At 38.0% G+C, this 14,412-nt stretch overlaps 1 protein-coding gene across 2 annotated transcripts in view; it reads right to left on the bottom strand.

The window, feature by feature from the left end:
* Positions 1-1,776: 1,776 nt before the first annotated feature.
* epb41a (erythrocyte membrane protein band 4.1a) overlaps positions 1,777-14,412 on the bottom strand; it is a 44,728-nt gene continuing 32,092 nt past the window's right edge. For both annotated transcript variants that reach the window (XM_086177611.1, XM_086177614.1), the window contains exons 18-21: positions 13,012-13,113; positions 10,550-10,630; positions 10,258-10,375; positions 1,777-2,399 (exon numbers count right to left, since the gene is read on the bottom strand). In XM_086177611.1, coding sequence (XP_086033737.1) covers positions 10,277-10,375; positions 10,550-10,630; positions 13,012-13,113 — 282 coding nt within the window. In that variant the 3' untranslated portion in view covers positions 1,777-2,399; positions 10,258-10,276. The remainder of the gene's footprint in view (positions 2,400-10,257; positions 10,376-10,549; positions 10,631-13,011; positions 13,114-14,412) is intronic.

A 14,412-nucleotide genomic window follows, 5' to 3' on the forward strand; every position in this document is an offset into this window, starting at 1 on the left:
TTAAATTATGGCAACTTTTATGAAATATACATATATATATTTTAAGTTACATATATATAAAAGATATAAAATGTGAATCTTTCATATATATGAAAGATATAAGAAATATGTTTTTTAATCATACCTAATTGATAATTTGGTACATATTTTTACATGTAAAAAAATCCAAATATTTATCAAAGTTGATATATATATATGAAATTTTTAATCAACTTGACAAACACACACAAACACACGTGTATGTGTGTTTGTGATATATATATATATATATATATATCAACTTAAACAATATATATTTATTTGTAAAAAAAAAGCATCATGGATTTTTATTTTTTTTAAACTTGATACATTTATATTCAGATATATGTATCAACTTAAGATTTTTTTACATATATCAAATATGTGTATGTGTATGAATAAACGTTTTTAAAACTGAAATCCAAAACATTTATCAAAGTTGCTATATATATCTATTTATATGTGTATATAGATCTATACAGCAAAATCATTTACTTTTTTGTTTATATACATCCAAAATTTTGGGGGAGTTTTTTTTTTAAATTGATATATATGAATCACATGTTTTTAAAGTTGACATATACATATACACATATATATATAAACTTAAAAGAAATTTTGTTCTTGGATTTAAAAATATACATATATATATACATACATATATATACATATGTGTATATATATGTGTATCACATTTTATTTCATTTAAAAAAAATTAAGAATTTTTTTTGTTGTGAAAATGTGGTGAAATATTAGAAATATATATATTTTTGAAAAACATTTAAAAACACTTCAAAGTTGATATATATATATCCCAGATATCAATATTTTCATATGTGTATACATCGCCTTTAAAAAAATTGAAAACTGATTAAAAGTGAAATTTCCATATCAAGTTTAAAAAAAATGTAATTATTTTGATATATATGGGTTTTAAATTGTATATGTGTATACATATATATATATAGATATATATGTATACATATATATATATGTAAGTTGAGATGTACAAACATTTACAAAAAAAATAGTTTTTACAAAATCCAATTTCCCATTCCCATTCCCATTATATAAGTTTTTTTTTAATAATATTGACAGAGGGTTTATACATATATATGTATATATATATACGTCAACTTTAAAGAAATTTTGTTGTTGGATTTAAAAATATACATATATTTCAATATATGTATGTATATATATAAATATATATATATAAACTTGATCTTTTTATAAGTGTATCCCCTTTTTTTAAAATAATTAAAAATATTTCTTTCAATTTATATATATATATATATATATATATGTACATATATCAACTTTAAAGAAAACACATACATTTTTTTAAAAAGGTTACATATGTAGATATTAACTTTGAAAAAATGATTGGATTTTTTTTTTTTAAGTTTATAGATGCATATAAGAATTTTGAAAAAAATGCTCGGATTTCATAAAAAGTTCATACATATAATATATATATATGCATATATATTTAAATCAACTTTAAAAAAAACAAAAAAATATTTTTCATATATATCAACTAAGGAAATATTTTTTAAGTTGATATATATATATATATATACCATATGTATAAAAAAAATCCTTTAAATTGCTAAATATGATGATATCAAAATGATGTTGTTTTTTTAGAGTCCTTTACGTCCTTTACACGACATTGAGTAAATTGATTTTCTCGCGCAGGATAAAAGTATTTACATGAAATGACAGGGAAACCAAATTGAGGCGGGATGGGTAGGAAGATCTTTGAGCCCCGGCGCTTTTCACCCTGAGGACGAATGAATAAATGAATTTTAAAAAAATCAGCCACAATCCCTTTGCTGACGCTGTTTGGATCACACTGTTATAAAACCCTCGGCCTCCCAAGTTGTCGACAACCAATTTTGATGGTAAGAAAAGCTGTAGAAAAATAAAGTACCAGTTATCTCAAGATTAAAAGACCAAATGTCCTTTTGAAAAACATTTTCTTTTTTTTTTTTTTTCTCTTTAAAATCTCCAGACAAATCGGAGAGGAATAAATTCACAAATGCTTTACTTTATCAAAAAAAATGATTTTTTTTTTTTTTTGTTTTTTTTTTTCTCTCCTCAGTCCAGCGGTCGATCGTTTTGGCATCGGATGGAAATGACGAGGCGGGGGGGGGGGGGGGGTGTCGAGAAGGGGATTGTGGGAAAACTCCGGGGAAAATTTCCCGGCGATTCCTCCTCCGGAACCGAACTCTACACTCACGGAGGTCAAACTCCGCCGGCGGACGTGGAAAAAGCTCGTCCGTCCGACGTGGCCTGGCGGGTCACGTCCGAGGCGGCGGCGAACCCTGGATGAGGCGCTGTCATGCAGACACAAGGTGGGGGAGGACGGGGGACGGCTGGGAGGGGAGGAGAGAAGGCCAGAAGATAAAGGATGGGGGTTAGATTCACAGAAATCCATCCAAAGGACGGTCGAATCGTGCAGTCGGTGGCTTTAATTCATTTAATTCACTTTATTACGTTGAAATTCAACGGAAAACAAGCACAGGGAGGTTTGAAACTTGCTTTCGCTCGGTTAAATTCAGGTAATTCTAGTTATAACAGAAAAACATCAAAACGACATTAGAGTCATGCATTTGTTCTTTAAAATTATTATTATTTTTGTTAAATTTCAATTCATTCCACTTAAATTCTACAGAAAACCAGCAAAGGGACGCTTGAATCTTGCCTTCGTTCGGTTAAATTCAGGTAATTCGAGTTAAATTTAACAGAAAATCATCAAAACAACATTAGGATCATGCATTTGTTCTTTTGAAATATCATTATTATTAAATTTCAATTAATTTTAGTTAAATTTAACAAAAACCATCAGAAAGACAGTTGAATCCTGCATCAATTCAGTTATATTATACTACTGTTAATATTATTATTATTATATTTCAGGTAATTTAGGTTAAGTTTAACAGAAAACCATCAAAACGACATTAGGATCATGCATTTGTTCTTTTGAATTACTATTATTGTTAAATTTCAGTCGATTTTAGTTAAATTTAAAAGAAATCCATCAAAATGACATTACAGTCATGCATTTGCTGCATTTAATTCAATCAATTATAATTAATTCCACTTAAATTCTACAGAAAACCAGCAAAGGGACACTTGAATCTTGCCTTCATTCGGTTAAATGCAGGTAATTCTAGTTAAATTTCACAGAAAACCATCGAAACAACATTAGGATCATGCATTTGTTCTTTTAAATTATTATTATCATTAAATTTCAGTTAATTTCAGTTAAATTTAACAGAAAACCATCAAAACAACATTAGAGTCATGCATTTGTTCTTTTGAATTATTATTATTATTAAATTTCAATTAATTCCACTTAAATTCTACAGAAAACCAGCAAAGGGACGCTTGAATCTTGCCTTCGTTCGGTTAAATTCAGGTAATTCGAGTTAAATTTAACAGAAAATCATCAAAACAACATTAGGATCATGCATTTGTTCTTTTGAAATATCATTATTATTAAATTTCAATTAATTTTAGTTAAATTTAACAAAAACCATCAGAAAGACAGTTGAATCCTGCATCAATTCAGTTATATTATACTACTGTTAATATTATTATTATTATATTTCAAGTAATTTCAGTTAAGTTTAACAGAAAATCATCAAAACGACATTAGGATCATGCATTTGTTCTTTTGAATTATTATCATTGTTAAATTTCAGTCGATTTTAGTTAAATTTAAAAGAAATCCATCAAAATGACATTACAGTCATGCATTTGCTGCATTTAATTCAATCAATTATAATTAATTCCACTTAAATTCAACAGAAAGCCAGCAAAGGGACACTTGAATCTTGCCTTCATTCGGTTAAATGCAGGTAATTCTAGTTAAATTTAACAGAAAACCATCGAAACAACATTAGGATCATGCATTTGTTCTTTTAAATTATTATTATTATTAAATTTCAGTTAATTTCAGTTAAATTTAACAGAAAACCATCAAAACAACATTAGTCATGCATTTGTTCTTTTGAATTATTATTATTATTAAATTTCAATTCATTCCACTTAAATTCTACAGAAAACCAGCAAAGGGACGCTTGAATCTTGCCTTCATTCGGTTAAATTCAGGTAATTCTAATTAAATTTAACAGAAAATCATCAAACAACATTAGGATCATGCATTTGTTCTTTTGAAATATCATTATCATTAAATTTCAATTAATTTTAGTTAAATTTAACAGAAAACCAACAAAACAACATTAGGATCATGCATTTGTTCTTTTAAATTGTTATTATAATTAAATTTCAGTTAATTTTAGTTAAATTTAACAGAAAATCATCAAAACAACATTAGGATCATGCATTTGTTCTTTTGAATTATTATTATAATTAAATTTCAATTAATTTTAGTTAAATTTAACAGAAAACCAACAAAACAACATTAGGATCATGCATTTGTTCTTTTGAATTATTATTATTGTTAAATTTCAATTCATTTTAGTGAAATTTAACAAAAACCATCAGAGGGACAGATGAATCCTGCATCAATTCAGTTATATTATACTACTATTAATATTATCATTATTATATTTCAGGTAATTTTAGTTAAATTTAACAGCAAACCATCGAAACAATATTAGAGGCATGCATTTGTTCTGTTAAATTAGTGTTATTATTAAATTTCAGTTAATTCCATTTAAATTCAACAGAAAACCAGCAAAAGAACATTAGATTTGTGCATTTCTTTAGTTAAATCCAGGTAGTTTTAGTTACATTCAACAGAAAACCAGCATCTGGACCTTTGAATTGTGCGTTTGTTTTGTTAAAGTTGTTCAGTTAATTTCAATAAATTTCAGTTAACTTCAACAGAAAACCATCCAAATAACTTTTTGTGTTAATAAGCTAAGCTAAGCTAAGCTAAGATAAGATCACCATTGGGGAAAGTAGAGATCCAGTTAACTTTCATCGTTGTTTGTTGTTTGATTCTTTCTTCTATTCATTCATTCATTCGCCGTCCATTTTTCCATTTGTTCAGCAAATCATTTGTATTTTGTTCGTTAATTGATCCGCTGATCCGTTTGTTTGTTCATTTGTTCACCCTTTAGTTCATTCACACATTCATTTGTTTGTTCATTCACCTGCTCATCCATTCATTTGTTCATAATAATAATTGTTCATAATTCGTTCTCTTTCTCCCATTCAGTTGTTTGTTCACTTGTCCGTTTGTTTGCTCGTTCCTTCATTCAGCCGTTCATTTGTTGATTCGTTTGTTGATTCGTTTATTGATTCGTTTGAAGTTTCGTTCGTCCATGTTCATTTGCATTCATAATGTTGCAGCTAGAAATCTTGTTTTGAAGCAGAATCCGTTTTGGGTCGACAACAAACACCCACTAAACCTGGCCGGAAAAGGAAGGGAAGGATGATGAATCCGCCTGGGTTAGCAACCGCACACTTTCCGTCTGCAAGATCGCCTCTGGAAAGGCGTATCAGCAACATTATCTTTGCAGCGTTTTCGTTCCAAATGATGACACATGACTCCATTTGCACTCGCGAGGACTTCATCCAGAACTGGAAACACGGAGTATAACCCTGGATAAACGCTTTTAGGACCGGTGAGCAGTGATTTTGAGGCGACCTGCACCTTCATTCCCCCTGTGCCGTCTCTGCCTTCTGATTTCAGATGCTCGTAGCGCCTCGGTATGCCCACGGTATCCGGCTGCAGGACCATAAACCACCTTGGAACAGCTAGTATCTGTCCAGGGTTGACTCCTTGGGTTCTCTAGCGCTGTGGACCTGATGCTCTTCTGACTGAAATCAGGGAAATCGGCAGCAGCAACGACCTTGTTACCACGAGTCACTGTTGTTTCCTCTGGGAGAAGGTACCGGAGCCTCCAGCGGACTCACCAGCAGCTTCGTACAGCAGGCTGTCAGCACGCCAAAACACTGGACTTTCACAATATATTGTAATATTACCATTTTTATGCACTCGTGCTATTTTTGCACGGTTACAGAAAATCCATCACGCTGCTATTGGATTATATACTGACTGCTTTGCACTCAAGCCTCTGCCACTGTGCTCCCTGAGTCACAATAAATATACTTGTATATTTATGAATTCTGTTTTTTCTTTCTTTATTTCTTTAAACCCACTTCATTTTCCCACCTGCTAGCATCACGCTGCTACGGTATGTTTTGATATACCGGCTGGCTTTGCACCGAACTGCACAGAAACCTCTGCTGCTTCTCTACATTCAAAATAAATTCAGTTCTTTATGCCTTTAAATCTCTTGTCATCTTCTCAACCTCTGTACCAGTGGATTGTATCTGCATGAACTTTGCATGCTAATGTTTAGCATTTCATGTTAATTTAGCACTTTGCTGTTTAATGGGCACTGTATTGTTATGATGCGGTTAGTTTTATGTCACCGTAGGAGAGTGAGGAACGTCTTCTCCATTCCCCTGGATGTCTGGTACATGTGGAGAAACTGATAATACAGCTGACTTTGACTTTGACTTTGACTTTCTTTCCCTTCAGGCTGCTCCCTCCTGGGGTCTCCACAGCCAATCAGCCTCCTCCGTCCAACCCGAACCTCTGTATCCTCTTCTCTCGCACCAACTAACTTCATGTCCTCTTTCAATCCATCCATAAATCTTCTCTCTGGTCTTCCTCTTGTCCTCTGGCCCGGCAGCTCCAACCCCAGCTTGCTCACACCGATATATCCACCATCCATCCCAGTGCACGTCCGAACCGCCTCAAACTGACCTTATCTCCGGATCTCCATCCCCATCGCTCCTAAAAAGAACCTGGACATCGTCATCCCTGCCACCTCCGACTCTGCTACCCGTCGTTTCCCTCAACGCCACTGTCTCCAAACCATACAAGTTAGGGTACTATTTCTGGGAAAGAAAAGAGGAGTCGTCGCAGAGGCGGATCACTTCATCTCAGGGATGTATTGTTTCTACTTGAGCACTTAATTACAGTCTGAAGCTGCAGTGGTCAGGGGTGACTCTCAGAAGACACGCTCATGTAAACAAAGTGATGCTAATTGGATGCGCCAGTTAAGCACGAGAAGACACCCGGGCGCCTCGTAGCCTCAGCGCCCTGTCAGAGGCTGCAGCCGAGCTGGTCCTTCAACCCCGCCGTCAGATCTTTCTACAGCATTGCTTCTCAAATAGTGGGGCGATGCCAGGAGTGACCCTCGGGGAACATGCTTACGGGCTAGCATTAGCTTTACGGAGTACCTTTTTTTTTCCGACGAGCATGCCGAACACGCAGCACAGCGCAGGAGATACGAAGTGCGGTGAACAAACCCTCGAGAGATGCCAAAAATATTTTACGGGGAGGATAAGAAAGGAGATAATGAGACAAACAAAAGTCACCCGAAAGCTAAGACGAGGAAATATGACGAAGCGTACGTAGCGCTTAGCGTGTTTACCGTGACTAAAAATGTTGTTAGCGGACAGCAGGAAGCCAAATAATGACATTAAACCTCTATTACGCTGATAAGCCGTAGCAACAAGCTACGTCAGTAAACAAGAAGCACTGTTATGCTAATAAATGCTAATAAAGCTATGTTGATAAGGATACAAGGTGTAGGAAGAGGTGCGCATGGAACCATTTTATAAACAAATTATACTATTAATAGTTACAGCGGAGGATGGTGGTGGTGGGGTGAAATGTTTTCTTTTCAACAAAACGGAAAATAATTGAGAAGCGCAAAACAACACAAAACTGTTTGCTAATTAAATCGCTGATGTACCGTGATGCGTGTTGTGTCAGTGTTTGTCCTTGTTGGAATCGCAATTCTGCCGTTGTTTAATGGGGACGAACAAGGTTCCCGTCATTTGTATTCCTGCCCGGTTTTTGTTAAATTCATCCGTCTGCATCAAATGAATGACTCCATTTCTTCTGCGACCTCTAACCCGCCCAGTTGTCACCTTGAAACCATCTTCTTTTCTGGTTCAGACGTCACTCTCTTCTTTTTTGGTCAGAAGTACGACTTAGGTTTCGTTGGATGATTCGTTTGTTCGTTCGCTCACTGATTCGTTCATTTGTTCGAAAGCTCATTCACCATTCCGTCGTTCAGCCGTTCGTTCATTGGCCCGTTCACTCATTCATTTATTCCAAACGGATGTTTGTTCATTTTGTCTGTTTGTACGTTCGTCCTTTCATTCATTTGTTAATTCCTCCCCTTCTTCCCATTCAGCTGTTTGTCCACCATCCGTTCCCTCCTTCATCCGGACGTCCGTTTGTTGGTTTGTCCATTTGTTTGAGCGTTCATTCGTCCATCCGTTTGTCCGTTCGTCCTTTCGTTCGCTCGTTCATTCCTCCGTCCATTTGTCCGTTCATTTGTTTGCTCGTTCTTGTGTTTGTCCATTTATTTCTTTGTTTGTTTATCCATTTGTCCGTTCATTCATCCATTCAGCTGTTTGTTCACTCGTTCCTTAGCTCATCCGTTCATTTGTTCATTCCTTTGTACGTTCGTCCTTTCATTTGTTCATTTTCCCTTTCGTCCATTCGTTTGCTTGTTCATCCATCCATCCATTCATTCATCCATTCATTCATTCATCCATCCATTCATTCATTCATTCATCCATTCATCCCCTTGTTCATTCGCCTGTCCATTCATTCATTCTTTCGCGTGTTCATTCATAAACATACAGACACTAGAACAAAATGAATAATATAAACAGAGTTATTGGCAAAAAACAACACAGAATAAGATTTCCAGTAACTTAATCCTCAGCATGTTTATGGTTTGTGTCTTCAACATCCCCACGGCGGTTGGTTCGTGTGGGTTTGGGGGATTTGACGGAGCTTGGAGGAGGTCTGGTGCTGTGTTTACATACCAGCCTGTTAGCTAAACAGCAGCAGACTCTCCTCCTGGACTTCAACATAAACAGGCCTACAATGAAAGCCACATGGTCAGCTAGCGTTAGCGCTCGCCGGTCGCGGCGCCGACCGCCCCCGACCCCGGCGTTAGCGAACCTTTTTTAAATTAGCGTCGTGACGAGGTAGCAGGTATGGCTTGGGATTAGCCGCGCCGCGTTTAACACTGGAGGGATTCTCGCGTAATTACAATTCCATCACCGCTTCGCCCGACTCATTACGCGTTCGTGGAGAAGGGAGTGTCAACAGCGTCGTTAGCGACACAAGCTGTCGTCGTTCCGGCGCGTTCGCGGCCCGAAGCAAAATGTGCAGCCTCAGATAAACGCCGGATTTGATTGGAAACCAAAGGGCGGGCCAGGATTTTGAAAGGGTTGTGGGGGAGGCGCCGGCTGATTTATGAGCAGCTCAAGCAGTAAATATCTCTGCTGAGCACTAAATTGTCTGAAAAAGACAAGCCGCGGTTGCTGCTCCGGTGACCGGCGGCTCTGAGTCTGGACGCCGGCGCTCAGCATCGCACGGGGACGAGGCGGATCCGGACCCGACCGAAGAGGAACGCCGGTCGACCAAACATCAGGGTGTGGATATGCTAACCCTGCTAAGGGACGGCCCACGATAATAATAATAATGTCCAAGAATTATAATATTAATTTATTATTATTACAGTAATTATCAAGACTTTAGCCTCATTATAATCAGTAGTATTATTATTATCATTATTATTATTGCTGTTGTTGTTTTGATTATCATTATTGTTTGCAGTAATTGTCATATTGTTATGATTACTATTGTGAATTTGGTTATGATTATTATTGTTAATATTTTTCTGATTATTGTTATTTAATAACAATACAGTGATGAAACGCTAATAATAGCTAAGAAATAATAATTACAATGACAAAAATAATATTAAAAATAACACAACAATAATCGTCCAAATTATTAGCATTGTTATCATTATTAGCATTATTGATATTAGTAGTACTGCAATGATTATTGTAAAGATTGCTACAATTATTCTTTAAGCGTGTTATCATAATGATAACATTATTATGAAAAACATCATCATTATTAATAATAACAACAACAATAATAATAATAATAATTATTATTATTCTTAAAAGCAACAACAAACACAATGAAACAAATAACAACAACAACAATGATAATAATAATAATAATAAGAAGAAGAAGAAGAATGGTGATGATAATAATAATAATAATGATTAATAATAATAATAATAATAATAATCACATCCTTATAAGGACATAAATAAAATAAAAATTGAATGCATTAATAAGAGAAAAACTGCGAGATCATGGATCTCCGGGAAAACGGTCGAAGAAAGGCAACTCACCTTCCAGAAGAAGGGCCTCCTACTCCGGGGAGATCTCGGTCTCCTGATGCACCACCACTTTGGTGACAGACATGTCTGGATGCTGCTCTTTAGCCTCCTTAATGGCCTGAGCCAGAGCCTTGGGAGGGGGAACACGGACGCACGATTAATGAGCTTCATTAAAATGACCCGTCTGACGAGCGGATCTGCGTGATGTACGAGAGCAATATCTCACAAGAGATCCCCGCGGTGAAAAAAAAAAACAAAAAAGGCCGCAACAAAAAAAAAAAAAACACGTGTCGTCTTCACTTACCTTGTCGTGATCGATTTCGGTATCTCCGGTAATGACGATCCTCTTTTCGATACGAGTCTCGGAGATCCCTCCTTTCACCGTCTGCAACACACATTGACGACGGCTAATTGGCTAATTGGCTTTTATTTCAGTCAGAGAAGAAACTTTTCAGAAAAGTCAACTTTTCCCACTGTTTTAGCTCATTTTCTCACCGAATCAATGGATCTTAATGAAGCATAAATCTAGCTAGTACCTCAGCTGTTTAGCAGTGACATGCCATACATGTGGTTCCACCTGGCAGAAGATGGTAGAAGGTGCCGCTACCTGGTGACTCAAAGTGACCCTTCAACCCAAAAGATTGTATTGAACAGGTTGATTTGAACCAGCAGTGCAGACAAATTTGGGTTGGTTGGCACTCAGATACCAGCTTGTCAAGGGGCGGTGATGTCAAAGGACATACGTAACAGTTTTGTCAAGCGTCTTCTTCTTCGTCTTCTGCCGTGATGTGGCTTCCACAGTCCTTTGCCATTCGGTTCTTCCGGTCTTCCGCTGCCCCGATGGCCTCCTTCTTCTTCTGCTTGCCATTTATCTGGCCCGTGATGGCTGTCTTTTCCAGTCCGCCGTGTCCAATCAAATGTCCAACGTAGCTTCTGCTGAAGTTCCAATGTCAGTTCCCAATTTTGTCCACCTCTCAGACGTTAGCCGGTCTTTCCGTCCATGATTCCGCAAAACCATCCATCCTCTGCTCATCTTCTGCTTCTATTTGTAGTGAAGGGGAAGCCAGCTAGCATGAAGTAGCCTCTAGGTGAGAGTCAAGCTGATGCCTTTTGCTGCTCCAGTTGTGTTGGATTTGTCGTACTGAGCACAGACTTGGTCACTCGTTTACGAAAGGCATTGGTTTCAAGTTCATAAACAATGATCTCATAACTTCTCCCCTTTGAAAATCAACCCAGTTTAAGCCTGGCCATGAAAACAGACAGGCTACCCATGCCTACTACATCTCTTGGCAAAGAGAGCAAGGTCACTCAGTCGGTCCGTCGGTGTACTAAACTGCACGTACCCAACAAAAGAGAGCGACGACGGCAAAGCCAAGCGAGCGTGGACGTCTCACGAGTGAGGTGTGAAGGAAGAGCAAAAACCCTTGTAGCAGTGCTGCGTTGTCTGCTAAAATAAAAGGACCAGACGGGTCCAGACTTTGGAAGAAGATACTTGGCGTATCTTAGGTGGAAAAGAAATGGTGCACATATTTGTACAAGGAGTGGCCTCTTGCCTTCGGAAACCAGCTAAGAGGGACGGCAGTCTTCAAGGGCAACGCAACAGTGGTAACAAGGACAAGACCCACAGAGCTCCTGACACCGTGCTCACTTCGACCAACCAAAAATAGGTTCTAGACGGGATCCTTCAAACTCTCCGAAGAGGCAGTCAGAGACAGAATTAGAGGCGACCCACTGGTCTGTTGGAAAGACAACAGTCGCTGATTCAAGAGGCTGCCAGGCAAGGGCGTACCTCGCCTATCCACCCACTTCTGCGCCTGATGTCTACTGGCACTCTTGGCAGGACGACTGGCCCCATTCATCAAGAAAGGGAAAGGCTTCCCACAGAGAAGACGGTTCATTTTTTATGCACTTCCCTCATGAAACATGAGCATCCCTCCAAGATGCGGCAGCATGCTCCCTTTGTCACAGAAGAGCATATTTCCTTCAAGGTTTGAAATTCTCTTTATTGTCCCAGAGAGGCAGTCGGTTACACATCAATTTGCAGTCACATACAGGCAAAGAAAAGAAAATATCACAACAAATATAGCACCTTACACCGGTATGACATCACATCAGTAGGTTTTATTTATTCAGTATCACCATTGTCCATTGCTCCTTTTACAAATTTCGGTGAAACTAACGGGGGAATCTGATTTCAAGCGGCGTTTTCACCGCTTGAGATTTAAGGCCGTATGTCAGCTAGCTAACGCTCTGCGGCATCAACTGCAAACATCTGCCGTTCCAGAGCCGAACCCAGCAGGGAGCGGCTCGCCGTTACAAACCATCTAATCCGACATCAAAATCCCAGATGAAACACTGGAGGCATAAAAACCACTCCGCCGCCGGAGTTGGGATAAAATACCCATTTATATTGTTGACACCGGCAATACCGGTATTTCATGTTCATGACGGCGTTAGCGGGAGCTAGCGCTAGCGCGCGTGATAAAAGTGAATGTTTCTGCTTTAATGAGGATCTGAAGGGGGCGACATACACGGCGGCGCGAGAAGGCGAGAAGATTGTTAGCTAAAGCTAATGCCTTTTCTCGTCCACATTGAGGATGAAAGGTGTCAGGCTAGCGACGCCGTCCTGCTCAATCACTCAGCGGCGGGTCGGGGGAGGGGGGTCAATAAAGCCGGCATCAGTGACTAACGGCGCAGATCCATCACAGCATGTTTCTAATGGCTGTATTGATCTGTATTGATTGTGAGGTTGTGAGTTGAGCAGACCTTGGTGATCTGGGTGGTGGTGGTGGTGCTGATGGTCTCCGAGGTGATGGTCTGGGCGCTCAGCAGCACTCCGGAGTCCCGCTCTGCCAGGTTGTCCACCGGCTGCGGGACAAAACAACGTTTTCAAGCTGTTGTTAGAGAATGTAGAGAAAGAACAGCGCGCACTATCTTTAGTTTAGTATCGACGACGATATATTACAAACGTGTTCTTTTAACCCTTGTGTTGTCTTGCGGGTCAAAAGTGACCCGCTATCATGTTTAGCGTTAGAAAAAACACCTTAGGGGCGTCAAACTCATTTCTCATGGCGGCCGAGGTAGATGTCAAGCCGGACCATTAAAATAATAGCAAACTCAGCAATAAATAACTAAAATATCATGTCTTTCCTCTGTTTTGGTGTAAAGAAGTACAAGGACATGAAGGAAAATCTTGGAATTTTACAAAACATTTCATGAAACGCCTCATATTTCCTTAGATAAAAGTGTAATTTACTTCTGTTATTCACATGTTTGCATTGCAACGGATCCCACTGATCGTACAAAGGCACAAAACTTTAACACATAATTGGTATTGAAAAATATAGTAATGCACTTTAAGATTTAATGAGACTTATAAAGAAAGGGATTTTTAAACCATTTACACATATAAAATCTAAATTGAATCCCTGCCTACACCTTACAAACTAAACGAGTGCTATTAAATGTGAAAAGAAGAAAGTTTTCACCTGTAAATGTGTAAACTGCATCCATGAAACATGCAAACACATACAATACATACTGAAAATGTATGGAGTTGCATGAACAGTAGAATTCCATCATACTAGTTAGTAGTGAAGCTGCTGACTAACATTAAATTGCACATTTTCGCTAGCAATTAGCTAGCTGGTTTTTACCGCTGCTGCACTGATTTCTCAGCTCTGGGTGAAAGTGGACGCTGTTTCCTCAGACCGGCCAGTGATTGGTCGATCTTATCTCTTCTCAGTTTCCTTGCAAGCTGTCATATTTTTGATGAGTCTCGTAGCGGCGCCGTATATTATGTTCCTTAAATACCGAAACTTGTTGCAAACACGTCAAGCACGAAGGTTTCCCGTGCGTCTTCGTAAATAAATAGGACGTAGTCAATTTTTCTTTGAAAATTCTACTCTTTAACTACTTTACTCTGTTTTGATAACAACATTTTGGCTAATGAGGGCGTAGCAGGAGGTGGAGAACAGGGTAGAAACAAGGTCCTAACAAGCAGCAGGTGGTGCATTGATAACCTCTGCTGATTGGTCCGTCTCAGTGATGCGGATTGTCCTCTACTCTGACCAAAATAATGCGCCCCCTAGCGGAAAATTCTTGAATTGCAATTGATTAAAAAAATTGAATCCTTGTCTTTTATGCATTTTTTTCACTTTCAAATTA

The sequence above is a fragment of the Fistularia commersonii genome, chromosome 30 (genome assembly GCF_037954325.1).
Source record: "Fistularia commersonii isolate RoL2024-O1a breed Wild chromosome 30, RoL_Fcom_v1.0, whole genome shotgun sequence".
Classification (NCBI taxonomy): Eukaryota; Metazoa; Chordata; class Actinopteri; order Syngnathiformes; family Fistulariidae; genus Fistularia; species Fistularia commersonii.